General features: G+C 52.7%; 1 protein-coding gene across 1 annotated transcript in view; it reads right to left on the bottom strand.

Moving 5' to 3' along the window:
- Positions 1 to 18,283, bottom strand: part of Mad1l1 (mitotic arrest deficient 1 like 1) — a 326,242-nt gene that overhangs the window by 130,314 nt on the left and 177,645 nt on the right. The window contains 1 exon segment of the mRNA XM_028859735.2: positions 3,868 to 4,008. Within this exon segment, the coding sequence (XP_028715568.1) occupies positions 3,868 to 4,008 (141 nt within the window).

Raw genomic sequence — 18,283 nt, 5'->3', positions numbered from 1 at the left:
GACTTCAGTCACAGGGGCTTTTCCACCAGTCATGCTCACAAGTCACCCTCAATTCCCAGAACTTCTGATTCGAGGAACACCCTCCCGCTCCAGTCTCACCAGGTCCCCAGGAGCCCACACCAGCCTCTCCAGAGGCAGCTCCCCACTCCTCTGGGTCTATATGCCTAGGCAAGGCCATTTGCCCATCTCCCTTCTCACTAATGGGGACTCTTGGAGCACCCAACTGTACCCAGGACTCCGTGGGGGCAGAGATCAGGATGAGAAGTGATTGGGGAAGGAGCACCCTCTTAAGGTCAGGCTGGGAAGCAGAAAGCCAAGGCCACCCTCATCCTTCCAGCTCCCTCCACAGCAGACCGCCCAGCTGTGGGACTCACACCTGCCTGGTCCATGCCTCTAGTCAAGCCTTACTCAGGATGTGCCCAGTTCCCTATCATGCCCTCCTCCTGGCCATCCTTTCCTGCACCTGCCTAGCCCCCTCCAGGACAGTGTGGCTAGGCCCAGAAAGCAGTGGGCCTGTCTGCTGCCCCCTGGTGGAAGCAGAAGGTGCAACGCTCCCACTCCAGCGGATTCAGACCTCTAGGCAGGCTTCCCCCTCTAGACTATGCTAAATCCAGATACTACTCCACCCCCAAGGGGTTGAGATGGCCATGCCCTGTGCTCCTCCAGGGTCCCACTGTGTGAGAGGGAGACCTCTAGGGGAGATAGGGAAAGCCTGTGACTGTCTCCTGGTGACTTGAGTGAGGATGAGGCACAAGTCTCAACACATGGCCACTCTAGACTGCAGGTGACACACCCACAGTCAGAAGCACGACTACAGAGTGAGGAGAAACGTCCCCTGGGGCTCTGCTCTCAGTACCCTAGCTCACCGCAGTCATGATATCAGCACACATGACAGGGCCAGAGGAGGAGGTCACGGAGGAGCAGCCTGCTTCAAGAGGCTAGAGTGCCCATGCACAGGAGGGCCAGCTGTGAAAGGGATCCTGAAGGTATGTGTCGGAGGAATGTCTCAGCCTCCCCGGCTGACTAACCTCATAAACGCTCACAGTTACGATTACTGAACAACAGTGAGAACACCAGCTGAGCCCCCAAGCTCTATCATCCACTGGCTCTACTACAGCTCTGGGAGACGGAACAGGAGGAAGAACTCGCCATCTTTACATCCTTCGGGGAAAGAGAGAGGGTGCCTGACATACATACCATGAGCAGGGTGATGGCAGGATGGTGACAGGGAGCACTCATCTGCGGGACTGAACCCCAACAGCACTGATCACGGGACACAGAACACACCACACTATCACGCTCCTAACCACCTATGGGGGATGCATATGGGCACCAGAGAAGGGACTGCTCAGTGAGAAAATACCAGGGACACCGCAAGGTGTCAGAGAGCAGACCTGCAAATCTCTGCTCGTTAGCGTTTCTCATGGAGCTAATGTGCTCCAATAAAACGGCTATTAACACAGTTACATTGATGATGGTACAGCTCGCTGGCGCCTGAGTTAACCTTTCCGATGAGGATGGAGGGCTGGGATGCCGCAGCTCATGGCAGACCCAGTGGGTCGCACTCCTGGGTGCTGCCCACCTGTGAGTCCTGGGGACAAATGTGTAGCTGGGAGCTGGGGGTGGGGTCACCACAGGCCCAAGTGAGTCTTCACCCCTCAGAGGGCTTGTTCATTCTGCCAAGAGTGTCAGGGAGGGCTGCTCCTCCAGGCAAGAACAACGCAGGCGCAATGCACCTGATGAGAATCTCACAGGCAGGGAGAACATGAGGGCAGCCTGGCCCATGACCTCCTCACCACGGCACAGCCTCGCCACCATCCATCCTTAGAGCTAAAGCTCGGCAGCTCTCACTCTGCCACTCTCCAGTATTCCCACCGCAAGAGCCGTAGCCATCCTCTCAGTTGGAGGGTCAAAAGTGCATCCTTAGTGTTCCAGACAAGTTACAACAATATTGGGAGCTTCTGACTGCTCCCTTACAAGAACCCTCAACTCCACACCTCACCCCTAAAATGCTACTTAAAATGCTACTTCACTTCATGGTTATTGTGGGTTATATATATATTTGTTTGCTTTCTTTTTCAGTACTAGGAATTTAATACAGGGACCCATGAAAGTTAGCAGGTGCTCTACCACTGATCCACACCCCCAGCCCCTCACTGGGGGGGTCTAGGCAGGTGCTCTACCACTGAGCCACACCCCAGCCCCTCACTGGGGGATTCTAGGCAGGTGCTCTACCACTGAGCCACACCCCAGCCCCTCACTGGAGGATTCTAGGCAGGTGTTCTACCACTGAGTCACACCCCAGACCCTCACTGGGGGATTCTCGGCAGGTGCTCTACCACTGAGCCACACCCCAGCCCCTCACTGGTGGATTCTAGGCAGGTGCTCTACCACTGAGCCACACCCCAGCTCCTCACTGGGGGATTCTAGGCAGGTGCTCTACCACTGAGCCACACCCCAGCCCCTCACTGGGGGATTCTAGGCAGGTGCTCTACCCCTGAGCCACACCCCAGTCCCTAGCTAAGCTATATCCTCCACTTTCTTTTTACTTAAGACAGACATTAAGTTGTCCAGACTGGCCTTAAACTCACTCTACAGCCTAGGCTGGCATGGAACTTCCATCGTCCTGCCTCAGCTTCCCAAGCAGCTTGGACTGCAGGCCTTGGCTACCAGGCCAGCTCACAGTTGTCTATTTTACCAAAGGCTCTGCAGCCCTAGGAAGGGGCCCTGCTCAGTGTGGATTCCAGTGCTCTCTGGGAAGTCCGTGTGGTGCCGCCATCACTCTGGCTGTCACTCTGGACACTTCTCCAGGTGGACGACCAGGAGCACTGGCTGGCGAGGGCCAAGCTGCCTGCACAGAATGACTGGCCCGGCGGCACCTGTGTGTTTGCATCATACCAAGGTCAAGGGCCAGCCCAACAGTGTGAGCATCAACACCAAAAGAGCGGATGGCCACAGCACGTGACGAAGGCCCTGACCCAGGACGCCCTGCAGGTGAGCAGTGATTCGGGGCAGACCTAGCTGTGTCTACGGGCACCCGGTGACTTGGGCTCACTCCTGGGCCTTCTGGGTATCCGCTTTCTTGTCATTAAAATGTGGGCAATTGACAGCCCTGTTTCTAGGGTCCCAGCCAGAGTCAAGCTTAGAGACACGACTGAAGAGTGGGTGCAGGTCAGGCAAAGGCAGCCTCGGGGGCGTAGCTGTGTGGTTCTCCTGACAGGCAGGGTCCGCCTTATCCTCTATGAGAACCAAGCACCCCCCACCCCTGCTGGAGGCAGAGCAAGGGCTTCCCCCTGCATCTGGGATGGTTTTCAGGGAAGCCGCCCTCCAGGGAATGCCAGCATTTAGCAGTAAATCCTGCATTGGCACAAGGCAGCCCGAAAGGAGAGGCCCGCTGAGGTTCTCATTGGTTCCCAGTGCCGAGCAGCCTATGGGGGCCAAAGGGTTACTCTCTTCCTCAAAAGGGAACATTTTCTCTGTCCTCACTAAAGCAGAATGAGACTTCACAGGACTCATGATACTGTGGGAGGTGACAGGGAGAGACAAGAAGTCACAGACTGCTTGGAAGACGCTGCGCCATCCCCTAGACAGGAACACCACAGGAACATGCAGCAAGAGGAAGCAGGCTGCCATGGGACCACATGGCCACAGGGCACAGATCGTCCTCAAGGGACCTGGCAACAACTCGGGCTGGCAGAGGCCTTGCCTCACCCTGAATCCCTTGACACCCACCTCTGATGCCTGGGGTTGCCTGGAATCCTCTGACCACCAAGTACCACATAAGAAGTAAAGGAGGGCAGGTAGCAAAATAACCCCCATGGCTGCACGCCCCAACACGGTCCCCACTCACCCATGGTGCTCACCTACCTCCATCTCCGAGCTGTGGGCATGCACCTTCTGAACCATGTCCTCGGCCTCCCACATGCGCTGTGTCAGCTGGGCTGAGAACTCGGCCTGGGTCAGCTCACTGTCGTAGGATCCCAGGATGGCACGCATGCCGTCTCGCTCCTGAGGACACAGATGGTCAGGTCAGGTGGGACAGTGTGTCGATGGCTTGGGGGAATACCGAGGTGGGAGCCTCAGAGTTCCTGCATATGGTATTCAAAAAGCTCAGGACTGGCTTGCTTCCATCTGTACACCTCCAAAGAGCCCGCAACCGAGACCCAAGCATGCAGAATTCTAGACTTAGTTTCACTGGGCCAGTGATCGAAGGAGCCAACCCTGCCAACAGTACTCACCCCAACCATGCCAGGGTGGATACTGACTTGATGTGACTTCTGACTAGCGACAATCAGAACAAGAACACAAGCCTGGTGAGTGAGCACCAACCCTATCTGAGCAGACTCAAAACCCTTAGCTCTGTCCCAATGCACTAAGTGCCCTGAGACACTGGGGCTCCAGAAATTGCTGTGGTCTCAGTAAGCACTTTACCTCCACAGAGAACTCCGATACATGAGACCACCAGTCTGTCCAGCTGCGCCGCCGAGCGCTCCTACCTTCCCGCTCAGAACAGAGTGGGAGTGAGAGCTGGGGGTGTGGCTAATCCTTGGCCGCTCTGTACACACTACAGATCCTAAGGTTGACAGCCTGAATCAGGAAGCTGTCAGTGGAGAGATGCTGCCAAGACTGGGACCCAGGGCCCCTAGAATGCTGGGGAGACCTGCACAGGGGCTGAAGGGGAGCCCCCTCCACCCTGCCAGCAAGGATGCCCATAGACATGCGAGCTACCCTGTCTGGGGAGCCAAGCTGCTCTGAGGGCCACATATGGGGTACAGCACTGTTGGGGAGCCTGGCCTCCCCAGGCTCTTACTGCGTTCTCTCTTTCCCCATGACACCGGTTCTTAAGTATGGTCCCAAACTGACAGGGCCACTTGGCTTCTCCGGACACAGATATCATCATAGGTAGAGGAAGCCCAGTCCCCAAACCCCAGGTGCAGGCTGGGGACTCCCCCTACCCTGATGTCGCCTTCTAAGAGTTCAACGGACGGAGTGCACACGCGGGAGTGACAAGTCCTTCCTCTAGCGCTCCAGGTGTGCCAGAGCCAGCTTCACCGACCTCCTGTGCACATCCCTTGGGGAGGTGAGGAGGCTCTTCATGCTGCAGGTTTGGGCAAGCCCAGCTCTGGGCTCTAACTGACCCTGGGGCTTCCCTGCTGATGTGCTGGGGACCTTCTGCTTGAGCTTTGCCCATTCATGCAGCCAGCAATGAGGAAGCGTGAGGACTGCACAGCTCAGGAAGAAGTTCTTCCTACTGTAAGCAGCAGCTCCCAACCCCAGCTCTGATCTGCTGCCAGCTATCTAGTCACCCCAAGTTTCAAATCCTCCATCAGCAAGAAAGTGGTCACAAGGGCAGCTATGTGGATCAATACCACTGTGGACAAAGTGTCCAGTGAACTGTCCTGCAGACAACTGGTGCTCATGAAAACAATAGGATTTTATTACCATTGACAAACGCTGTCTCGGTATGATGGGCAGGACCTGGCTCGTACGTGCTCCCCCACACCCCTTTCCCAAACCATACACCTGGAAAAGGCCAGAGTGGCCCAGCACAACCCTGGCCAGCGGCTCCTTCCCATGTGACCTGCACTGTCTGTCCACACCAGGAGAGCTCACACGGACCAGCTTATTCAGACCACATAGGTACCAGAAACAGCACCGGTGGCCACCAAGGAGTTTCCCATGAGGCTGAGACCCTGACTGTGTCACCCAGACTCAGCCACCCTCAGCACCAACACTGCCTATCCTTAAGCCCCTAATGCTTAAGATCATTCTCCCCTCTGCCCATGGGCCTCCAAAGCCTTGTCTGGGCTCTCTTCCCTCCCAGGCTGGGGACATGGTTATCACCTCGGCACAAAATTTGTAATTAGTGAATGCCAAAAAATCCAATAAGTGAGAAATTAAAGTTCCAAATCCAGCTGGAACTGGTCACAGGTCTGGGGGTGATCTGTTTCCGTGGGAAGGTTTATGAAGTGCCATAACTTTATTGAAATCCTATATCTTCCCATTGACTTTTATCGTCTCGAGCTGGTTACCCAAGTTATCATTAGCAGAGTGTCGATGCCACAAGAGGCCGGGCGGGGGATTTCCTTTCATCAACAAACTGTAATTGTCTCTTTTATTGATCGGTAAATCTCCCCGCTGCCACCTTTCGCTGGTTTCTCTCTTCCAGTGTCTCCAGGCTGGCGCAGAAGAAAAATGGAAGTGGAGAAGTTTGCTGTTTGTGTCTTTTCAGGGAAGGGCCAGCACAGTGCGGGTGCTGTGCGGTACGACTGGAAACGGCTCTTTAATGAGCAATGCCACTCTCGCACTGGCTCCACTTGAGCAGGCACAGGCGATTCATCGCAGCACAAACCAGCGCCTGGGTGGTGCCTACAGAGCCCTAAAGACCTGCTCACCAAGTACCAAACAAAATGGTATTTTCCACTGAGTGCTTCTCCTCGGGTACAGAACAATCCTGTTTGAAAGCAATCAAATTTGCTCACCGCATAATTAATGGCAAGGAGAGAGTGCTAGCAGACAGTCTCACCAAGAAGTCATCAGCTGAGGATGGAGGCCTCAAACCCACCTGAGACAATCGGAGGGGACAGTGAGCCTTCTGGTTGGTGCCTCTCTGGGCCAGGAGAGGCCAGTGGCCATGCTAGCTGTCACAGAGCCCATATGACAAGCTGTAGTCAAACACCTGACGGTACCATGCAGTGGTAGAGAGGGGCTGGGAAGATGGCTCCGCGGGTAAAGCGTCCGCTGTGCAAGCCTGAGGACCTGAGTTCGGGTCCCAGAGTCCCTGTAAGAAGCCAGGTGTGATGGGCCATGCTTGTCAGGTTAGCACTGGTGAGGCAGAACCAGGAGGACTCCCAAGGCCGGCTAATCAGCCAGTCGAGGTCTCAGTGAGAGACTGGGGGACGATGACGACACAGGGGACTGGCAAGACAGTTCAGCGGGTCACTGCCAACCTGAGGATCTGAATTTGATTCCTAAGACCCACATGGTGGGAGGAGGGAGCCAGTCCTGCAAGCTGTCACCTGACCTACAGTATGTCCACACACGCACGCACGCACGCACGCACGCACGGGATAACTAAAACTATGTTACACGACCATTTTCAAGTCACTAGCCAGAAAGAGCAACAACAGACCAAAGAAAGGACTTCTTCCATGTCTAGCGTGGTGAACCCCAAGTTTAGTGGGTTCACTTAGAGAAGCGTGGGTACCGGGTGGCAGCTCTATCACCAAAAAGCTCACTCAAGCGTGCTGGTGACCCCACAAAGCTACACCCCTCGAGCTCCCTGCACAGCTTGTGGGCAGCTCCATGGAAGAGTCTCTCTCCTCTCTCCAGCAAATGCTTCCTGCTTCTGTAGCCCTGGGAAGGGGCTCTGGAGCGAGGTCTCTTGTGAGTCTCATGAGTCCCAGCCCCAGACTCCACCCACATCCCACCTGAGCCGGCTCCCTCCTCCACAGTGAATGTATCATTCTGGAAAGCGCTGCATGAAAATCTAGTAAAGAATTCCAAGGCCAGGGCTTCACAGTGCTTTTCCAGAAGGGAAACTGGGGCACAAAGGACAGAGTCACTTGTCTCAGGACCCAGAAACTCCAAATCCCTGCCTTCTGGAACCTGGGCCTCTTGACAATGCCCCCCCCCCACAACATTTAGGATAAGCTCAGACAGCCAGGCCAGGAGGGTCCACAGATGATCATCACAGGACAAGCAATAACAAACACAGGGTACAGGAATAGGCACCCCAACTCCTGGGCAGACCCTGGATGCCCCGAGAGAGCTCGGTGACTGTCACTGTGTCAGTGAAGCCTTGTCACTCATCTTCATCCACCGTGTGTGCTCACTCACCTGGCACTGGCATGGAGAAGGCACCACGTAAGCCCCCAGAGGTCCTAACAGCACAGCCCACCAGGCCTTGGAGCAGAGGATGCAAGAACAGGCCAGTGGCCAGAGTGCTGAGGAGACGGCGGGCGGTCACAGGTAACCAGAGCATGCAGGCTGCACTGGGTGCATGCAAAGAAGCAGATCCCAGGCAGAGGGCAGTGGAGGTAGTTCTCAGAGGGCCTTGCCAGAGAGCAAGACATGAAGAGCACACATCAGTTTCTTTCTGTTGCTGTGGTGGAACACCACACCCAAAAGCAACTCTGGAAGAAAGGATTTGTTTCGGCTGAAGGTTCCAGAGAGAAAGTCCATAATGGGGTGGGGGTGGGGAGCAGGAAATTGAGTGATCATTATTTTTTTAATTAGTTAATTTATTTTTTCTATTATTGGCTTGATACAGTACAAATTCTTATCCTAATAGTGAAATGTTTCACTGAGGCTTGCCCAGTAAGACCAAAACTTATTATAAACCACAGTCATTCTAGGGTCCCCCCTGCTATGTAGCCTCCCTGGTTCTGTGGGTTGCAGTCTGATTGTTCTTTGCTTTATATCTAGAATCCACTTATGAGTGAGTACATACCATGTCTGTCCTTCTGGGTTTGGGTTACCTCCCTCGGGATGATACTTTCTAGTTCCATCCATTTGCCTGCAAATTTCATGCTGGGGCGATCATATCCTAACCACAAACACCAAAAAGAGCACAAACTAGAAGTGGGGCGAAGCTCTACACTCTCAAAGCCCACCCCCAGGGCCACGCTCCTCAGCAAGGCTCCGCCTCCTCAAGTTCACAACCTTCCCAAACAGTGCCACCAAGCAGAGACCAAATGTTCAAATCCATGAGCTTATGGGGACATTTCTCATTCAGATTACTCGCAGCCCACCCTCCAGGGGGAGTTCTTCACCAGCCTCCGGCACACATGGGAAAGTGGTGTTGACATGGAGTAGAGGACTAGTCTGCAGTCTGTTGTCCCTACAGAGACAGGGAGCGTACACGCCAGGCCAGGACATCAGTTGGCTCTGTGTCCTGGAGAATAAAATCAGCCTGTCTGCGATACTGGACTATACAGTGAAGAGGCAAGGTGCCTGGGTGGTCTCAGAAGTTCAACTAGAGCCCTCTGCAGGAAGCTCTGGACTCAGAGGCCACCCCCCCAGGTGACAGGGCAGTGGCTTGTGGGCGTATGCACCACTGCCACCCTCTATCCTCTCTTGTCACATCTGCTTTCTCCGGGTCAAACGGCCCTGCTTGGAATGGACATGAGTGACCACAAGGCCGGTGTGCACACAGCTCTGAAGCCTATCTCGGGCCGCAGGAGAGCCTGGTGTTGGACAGATAGTAAGTGGCTCGAGGCGGCCCCTGTCACTTCCCACCCTCACTAAAGGGACTGGGTGGAGGCAGCTGTGTGCTGGCACAGGAGGTTCTTCCTAGACCCAGAGGCCCCTCCACCCTGCAGAGCGGCTGGGAGAAGAATCTATACTCAGTGCAGGCAGGTCCCTTCCCCCTCCCCCCTTTCTCCTCCCCTCCCCTCCCCTCCCCTCAGCTCCCCTCCCAGCCTCCCCTGCCAGGGCTGACTCACTGGGCCACCCACTCATTGCAGTTCTATCTGAAAAGCCTCAGAGGGCCTCTAGGCAGGGACGCTCTCTGTGGGCATCTCCTGTGGTCCTTCCGCTGCCGCCACGGCCTCGCTCCTTGTCTGACTCCTCCACTCAAGTCTCTGTCACTCCCCAAGGCTTCCTTATGAAAAAATAAACCATGACTGCAGAGCTATCCCGATTCCCTCGCAGCCCCAGGAGCTGCCCAAGTCCACCCAACTCTGGGAATCCCAGCCCTGCTCACCCCCCCCCATCACTTCTCTCTCTCAGAGCCGCTCACTGGTCACTCCAAGGTAAGTGAGCAGTGGCTGGAGGCATGGGGGCCTCCACGATGTAACCAGTCCCTGGTAGGCACCTGAAGCCTTATCTCACATAAAGGAGTCCTCAAGGTCCTTTCTGTAGAGGACCCAGGCCCCTCTCGGCATCTGATTTCAAGGGAGTCCCAATAGGTCAGGAGCACGGGAACACGGACAGGAATAGTTCTGTCTCTAGAGTCAACCCTGGCACATGCCTTGCACACCCCACTAGCGGAAAGAGGTTCCAGAAAGGAAGAAGAACACAGGACACCATGTCACATTGAAGGGGCATGTCCCCAGGAGGGTGAAGGTGCCTACACAGCCATACTACCCTCACGACCCACAGGAGCTTCCATTCTGATCAGCCAGAGCTGCCCCTCAGTGCTTGGGGTCAGCGGAGGCACATCTGACCAGAGCCCAAGTCCCAGACACAGGTTCACAGGAGACAGGAGTGCCTAGACCGTGTACAGTCCTATCAGGGTTTGCTGGGTCATCTCTGGCTGTTTCCTTCTGGAACACTCTAGAGCTGCAAGCATGAGAAAAGCATGCTTGCAGGATCCTAAGAGAGGAAAGGCCCTTCCATGGTGCATCCAGTCTGAAGGAGTTCATCAGATGACAGGCCTCAGCTGTCCATGACAACACAATGCCACCTCCACCCATCTCTGTGAGGGGTGGCTGCTCACTCCCAACCATGGAACTGGCCTCTCAAACTCCAAGGGCTTCACTGTCCACAGATTCCAGACCAACCATGGCCCACATGAGTAGTAAGTAACCGTATGAAGTAATCAACCAGTAACGTCCATGGCTGATGGGCGTAGTACGGAGTGAACCTGGCTCCCAAGAGAAACCTCCTGGGGACCACCTGCAAAGCCACAGCCCACAGGTCTGGGATATAGCAGCTCTCAAGCAGGAGGGAAGCAGGGATCCCAGTGCCAGATCAGCTAGGCAGATGAGGGCCCTGGATGGAACAGCCCCTGTCCACAGTGACAAACGTCTAACAACACCCATCACCACACAGAGGATGACTGGAATATGCACGCTGCCCTGATGCTGGGTAGATGGGAAAACCCACAAAAGTCTATTACCGAGAGTCTGTGACCACAAGCCTACATGCAAATCCCGGGAGCTAGAGATAACTAGTCTGAAATCACACACCATGTCAAGTCCCGATGGACGGACACACCAGCAGAAGGCCTGGGTCCTACAGAGGACAGAATCAGTCCCCTCATCAAGTAACTTACTGGGGTGAACCAAAGGCTGGCGAGGAGGGTATGGAAGCAGCCCCCCCACACACACACACACACTCGCTTCATCACTGTGTAGACTGGTGAGGAACACTGCAGAGCCACTGAGAATCTTAAATCAGACTTCAGCGGAGAACCTGCACTAAGCTAGGGAGCTTGCCTGGGGGGGGGGTACGGGAAGGTTACTCTTGTTGGCAACAGGACTCGATCCGGAATGAAACTGAAGGACGAACCGCTGCTAGACTGTGGGGGACTTGCCTGAGGAGATTTTAAGTGGAAATGCCTGCCCTTCCAGCGGCAGCCCAGATAAAAGGAGGTCCCAGAAGAAAGCTCGGCTCTCTGCTAGCTTGCCTTTGTGCCTTGCTGGCAAGTTCATCTGCCCTGTGCTGCTGCACTGCTTCACTGATCTCAGAACCCAGCTTCCGCGGCTTCCCACATGGACCAAAGAACAGTGACTCTCCAGGAATCCCGGCGGCCTTTGGGGCCCGGTGGAGCTGTGAGACACCCGGTCTGTGGGTTCCTAAGCAGCTGCTGGGCCCTCAGTTCTCCAGTTAAGGCAGCCACTACACTGCCCAGACCACATCGTGGAAGCCAGTCCACTAAATCCTTGGACAGCGGGAGTGGGGTCGAGATACAGTAACTGCACTACAGAAATTATTCGAGGAGACAGGGAGGACCTGAGGGAAAACCAATACATTCCAAACAAAGGAAGGAAACTGTAACTATGACATTTTTAAATGGTACAGATAAAGTATTAAATAGGAACCCAGAAATTCAAATGGGAAGAATCCACACTGGAGACAAAGTAAACATGCTGATTAAAAGACAAAGTCATACTGTGTAAGAAAAGCAAGCGTCCACTGCAGTGTATTTCCAGAAATTAAATAGCGCATGAAGAAGGCAGCCCTGGAGATCAGGAGCTCCGCCTACATCCAACAAGACACAACCGAAGGCCAAGACCTCACCAGAGCTGGGTGTCATTCTAAGGCTCGAGTCACCAGAACCACAAAAGCTGTTGAGAAAGAGGGCAGTGCCAGCCATCACTGATCCAATGGCAGAGGTCAATGTCCATCAGTGACAAATCAAGTTGACAGCTGGGTGTTAGACATGGAAACCGAAAACCAATGTGGACATCTCCGACCTGAGGTACAGTTGGTATGGCACTTTCCACACAAACATGAGGGTCTGAGCCAATCTGTAGACCTGAATCTGAGCCTGCGTGGAGCACTCCAAACTGGTAAGAAATCCTGTGTCAAAACAGTGAAGAGTGGTAAGCTACTCTCAAACCTCAAGGGACAGTCAAAAAATTTAACTGTTCTGTTTTTAATTCTAACAGTTAAAATAAAATTAACAGCTGCTACAACACAGAACACAAATTTCTTATGAAGAAGCATTCAGCGCTACTTCAGAGAACAAAACGTGGTTTTCCTGAGAACCAATCTTGGAAAGACTGAGAACAATATCTAATACATTTGTGAAGTTAAAAAACAAAACATCTTTCCAGCAAGCAGAGGATAAATAAGATTCCAAGAGAGGGCTGGAGAGATGGCTCAGAGTTTAAGAGCTCAGAGGTCCTGAGTTCCCAGCGACCACATGGTGGCTCACAACCATTCATAATGAGATCTGGTGCCCTCTTCTGGCCTGCAGGTGTACATGCAGGCAGAACACTATACATAATAAATAAATGTTTAAAAAAAGAAGAACTAGCCGGGTGTGGTGGCGCACGCCTTTAATCCCAGCACTTGGGAGGCAGAGCAGGCGATCTTGTGAGTTCGAGGACAGCCTGGACTACAAGTGATCAGAAAGCGCAAAGTACACAGAGAAACCTGTCTGAAAAAAAAAAAAAAAAAAAAAAAAAAAAAGAAGAACCTAAGAGAAGCATAATGATATGAGGACAGGGCCAGCACGGTGCCCCTGCGGGCACCTTGTAAGTGCAACAGCTGGAATGCAACTCCCTAGAACCCAGGCAAAAACACTGGAGGCAGTGCCACATGTCTCAGTGATGGGAGATGGGAGGCAGAAAAGGGGGAGTCACCGGGAAGCCATGGACCAGCCAGCCTGAGACCAAGTACTGAAGAAACCACCCCAGAGACCCTGCATCACCAAGGTTCAGGAGAGAACTGACTTCCGAACATTATTCTCTCACCACCATGCGTCCACGAGTGCACATATGAACATACACTGAATAAACAAACAGGAAGCTACAAGAACAACAGCTTCCTGTCAGGAAGCACACAAGCGTGGAGAAGATGTGAGCACTAGACTTTGAAAAGCACCACCCACCAGGTGCCTGGCAAAACACCTGGGACCAGGGAGTGACTTGGGGCTTTATGCCAGTACACCTGACGGACAGGACTCCCCGGAGCCTCAGCACTGCACAGAACAAGGACAAGAAGGAAGAGTGAGCACGAGACAAGTTTGCTGACTCTCCTTGGCCTTCATTCGTCTCCCAGAGGCTACAGAGATGTCTTAACAGTCAAGAGCATAGATGCTTGCTCCTCCAGGAGCCAAATTCAACTCCCAGAACCTAGGGTGGGCAGCCTCAACCATCTATAACTCCAGAGCCAGGGAATCTGATGCCCCTTTCTGGCCTCCCCAGGCACCCACAGCATACACACACACACACACACACACACACACACACACACACACACACACACACACACACACACACACACCCCTAAATATAATAGAAGGAAACCTTTAAAGCAAGCACATTACATGACTATGGTGACCCTGGGTGGGGAGTTAAGGATGGTTCAGAGAGCTTGAGATCATTCCTTCTCCTGTAAAGTGATTCAGTGCTGTCAACCCTAGACAACATATTCCTAAATGTCTATGACCAACATTTAGACAACCATTAAAAAAAAACTAGCCACACCTACTGATGCAGGCATGTCATCCCCATTACTCTGGAGACTAAAGGAGAAAGACATCAAGTCCAAAACCAGCCTGATCTACACAGTAAGGTCATGGCCAGCCTGGAAACTTAATAAGATCTTGTCTTAAAATAAAATGTTAAGAAGTAGACTGCACAGCTGGGGTGTGGCTCCCAAGTATAACGCCTGTCTAGAATCCCACACCCCAGTGAGGGGCTGGGGTGGGCTCAGTGGTAGAACACCTGCCTAGAATCCTCCAGTGAGGGGCTGGGGTGTGGCTCAGTGGTGGAGCCCCTGCCTAGAATCCTCCAGTGAGGGGCTGGGGTATAGCTCAGTGGTAGAACACCTGCCTAGAATCCTCAGTGAGGTGCTGGGGTGTGGCTCAGTGGCAGAGCCCTGCCTAGAATCCCCAGTGAGGGGCTGGGGTGTGGCTCAGTGGTAGAGCACCTGCCTAGAATCCCCCAGTGAGGGGCTGGGGTGTGGCTCAGTGGTAGAGCCCCTGCCTAGAATCCCCCAGTGAGGGACTGGGGTGTGGCTCAGTGGTAGAGCTGCTGGAGGGGGGGGGGTGGGTCAGGGCAGAGCCCTGCTTAGAATCCCCGTGAGGGGGGGTGTGGCTCAGGGTAGAGCCCCTGCCTGGAATCCCCCAGTGAGGGGCTGGGTATGGATAAGAGGCAGAGCATTTGTCTAGCATATTTAAGGCCCTGGGTCTAAGGCAGTACAGGGGGAGAAAAAAGCCACCTAATTCATGTGCTGCCAAAGCGGGGGAGGGGGAGCGATAAGAAATGTGCAATTAAAACCAAACAAGGCAGATGAAGTGGAGAAGATAAAGAGAAAGGAAACAAAGAGCAGTGACCAAGCACAAAACGGGGACAAACATGGGGTATAAAGCAAACCATGTCAACAATCATTTTAAATGTGGATGATCTAAGCACACCAATTAATCTAAGCAGGCCACTTTGGAAGACACTGTCAGAGTACATTAAAAAAACAAGACCTAATTATATGCTGTCTACAAGAAGTGGTCTTTGAACAAAAAGACACATCTATTAAAGGTAAATGGAGAAAGATATATCATGCTAACTCCAATCAAAAGAAAGGAGGGACTAGAGTGGCAGTTCTCAACCTGTGGGTCACGACCCCTTTGTAGGGGTTGGATGACCCTTTTACAGGGTCGCCTAAGACCACTGGAAAACACAGATATTTACATTATAATTTATAACATTAGCAAAATTACAGCTATGAAGTAGCATCAAAAATAACTATGGTTGGGGGTCACCACAACATGAGGAACTGTATTAAAGGGTTGCAGCATTGAGAAGGTTGCAGAACCACTGGGCTAGAGAGGTGGCTCAGTGGTTAAAAGCACTTCCTGTTCTCACAGAGGACCTGAGTTTGGTTCCCAGCACCCACAATGGGTATCCTCACAACCCTTGCAATTCCAGCTCTAAGGGAATCAACACCCTCTTCTGGCCTCCAAGGTACCTGCAACTCATGTGAACATAGACAGACAGACAGACAGACAGACAGACACACACATGTTTTTTAAAGAGCTGGAGGAGCTTTCTGCATGTCAAATGGACCAGGATAAAAGCACCAGAAAGGAGCCTGGCTCTACACAGTGATGGAGGGGTCACTGTGACGGGAAGACATGCCCACCCTCCACACAGACTCACTGACACCGGATTGGCAGGACACACACAACACAAACAGATCAAACTGCAGAGAGAGACAGATGAACCCCTGGTACATGTCAGACTTCAACACTTCTCTATCTGAAACAGGCAGAAAATCAGTAAGGACTCCACTGACCCAAACTGTGCCATCAATCATCTGGCCTGTCAGTGACAGAGTGCATCATCCCCAGCAGCAGAACCCATGCCGTACCCAAGATAACGGGACACTTGCAAAGCAGCACTCTGGGGCCAGAAATGACATTGCAGGAAATGAGGAAGAGAAGAGTTTTTGCCACTGAATTAAACTGAGCATTGGTTACCAAAGAGCCGGGGGTGGAGGTCCCCAAATGGACAGAAATGAACAAACAACTTGTAATTAATGTACAGCCACAGGGACGACTCAAGAGAAACTCAACAATGGTTTTGAACAATAAGAAGACAACTTACTTTACTGCAAGTTGTGGAACACAGCAAATGATGGGCTAGGAGGGAAACTTACGGCCCTGCATGTGTGTTTCACAAAGGTCTAAAATCACCTAAGCTTCCAGGAGAGAAACCACGCATACAAAAATGAAAGCTACAACAGAGATCAGTGAAAATCCACCAGGAACCAGGGGAAGCAAAATGAAGGTGGATCATTGAAACAATCCAGGAGGAAAAATGTGGGAAGTTTATGAGGGCTGGGGAGCTGGCTCAGGAGGCAAAGCATCTGCTGCGCAAGTGTCAAGACTGACTTCAAATCCCCGGAACCCATGTAAGGCCTGACATTGTATGTCATCCCAGTGTTCCTTCAGCAAGCTGGGAGGGGAAGATGGGAGAATCCCAGATGCATCATGGACCAGCAGCCTGGAGTATGCAGCACTGAGAAGGAGATGCTGCCTCAAACAAAGCGGAAAGGTGAGGACTGATGCCTGGTTGTCTCTGGCCCCTCTGTGGGTGCTGTGGCACATGCACACACATTATATACATACACACACCAAAAGAGAGCCACGGCCACGGGAACACTCAGCACTACCGCAGGAAGCAGGCGCAGCCAGTGTACACAAGAGGCAGGCCAAGTGCCTGTATGGATCCAGCTACCCAACTCAGGCGGGGAGGAACAACCCCCAGTGCCTGTTCTTCCTTGATCCCAAATGTGAGACACAGAGCACAGTAGTGCTGTGACCAGGCCAGCTGGACATCCCTGAACCCAATCCAGTGCCCTGCCAGGCCATGTACTGATGAAGGTGTTCAGTTTCTCGACTGAACACACAGTAACACCCCTGGCTCTAAGCTGACTTGTCAGCGCCCTAAACAGACCTCTTGCTAGAGACCTCACTGTCACAAAAAGGCTGCAGCCCTGAGGTCACTCCCTCAACTTGTGGGTCACTGTAGCTGGTTCCACCCTCTGCTGCTTTCCTCGGAAACCCCTTGGTGGGGTCTGCCCTGTCGCTGCTTTTGGGGTGACTCCTGACAGGAGCTCAGTGTGACGGGACAGTCTGCTTCTGTTAGAGGAACTGAATTAACCATGAATGTGAAGCAACAGACCCACGAGGTCCCACTACGAGGATCCTACTTGATGATTCCACGGGGAGGAGCCAGTTCACTACAAACCTCCAGCAGACAAAAGCGGTCTCCTAGCTGGTGCTGTAAGGACAGCGCTCTAACGTGCTCTTACAGTCAGGAACTGTGGCAAGCACCTGGAGTCCCAGCTACTCTGGAGGCTGAGGCAGGAGGATTACTTGAGCCTAGCTTGTGCAACTCAGCAGACATACCGCATCTTTAGGAGGAGAAGAGGATTATACAGCACAAGAATAAATGTTAATGTAAGCTATATACTTTTAATAATAAAACAGTGATGGTTAATTCCAATTATCAACTTAAATACATTAATAAAGGCCTCAAGGGACTGGGGAGATGCCTCAGTGGTTAGAGTGTGTGCTGCTCTTACAGAGGGCCTGAGTTCCGTTCCCAGCAACCACATCTGGCAGCTCAAAACTGCCTGTAATTCCAGCTCCAGGGTTTCCAACACCTCTGACCTCTGCAGGCAACTGCATTCACATGCACATACCCTCCCTGCAAAAGACACATGCATACACATAATTTTTAAATTAATAAAAATAAACCATGGAAGAAGAAAAAGGAGATTGGGGGGGGGCGTGGCGCACGCGCTGGGCACTGCTGAGGCACAGCTTTGGGTGTGCCAATCAGGTGTTTCCAGACAGGATTGACTATCAATCATCACCTGGGCTGGGATCCATCCACATGTGAGCAATTGGCCTTATACTCCAGCTGCCACAGCCATAGGCTGTTCCCACCCCATGCCTTCCTGCCCCACCATAATAGACTGAAACCAAAGTACACCCTTTCTGCTGCTCGGCACAGCCATGAAATAACTAAGTTATAGATGCTGGTTCACTAACTGTAACAAACGGACCACAGTAAAGCAAGAGGGTAGGCACCACTTGGAAGTTCAAACACTGATAAATGTGTATATAAACAGCACTACAGTCCTGTGCTGCACAGCTTTAATCTCAACTCAGGAGGCAGAAGCAGGAGGACCAGAAGTCCAAGGTAGGCCTCGGCTAGCAAGGAAGTTCAAGACCAGCCTGAGCCATGTGTCCTTTCTTAAAAAGCCATGACTTCCTGAATCTCTGAGCAAGTGTACACATGCTTAACATGTGTTTCAGTATATGTTCATCTTCATATCATGTCAACATCCGTGAGCCTATGGCTAAGGAACAGAGCAG

This window comes from Peromyscus leucopus, chromosome 23 (assembly GCF_004664715.2).
Source record: "Peromyscus leucopus breed LL Stock chromosome 23, UCI_PerLeu_2.1, whole genome shotgun sequence".
NCBI lineage: Eukaryota > Metazoa > Chordata > Mammalia > Rodentia > Cricetidae > Peromyscus > Peromyscus leucopus.
Note: the sequence above shows the minus strand (reverse complement) of the source record. Positions and strands in the feature narration are given on the sequence as shown.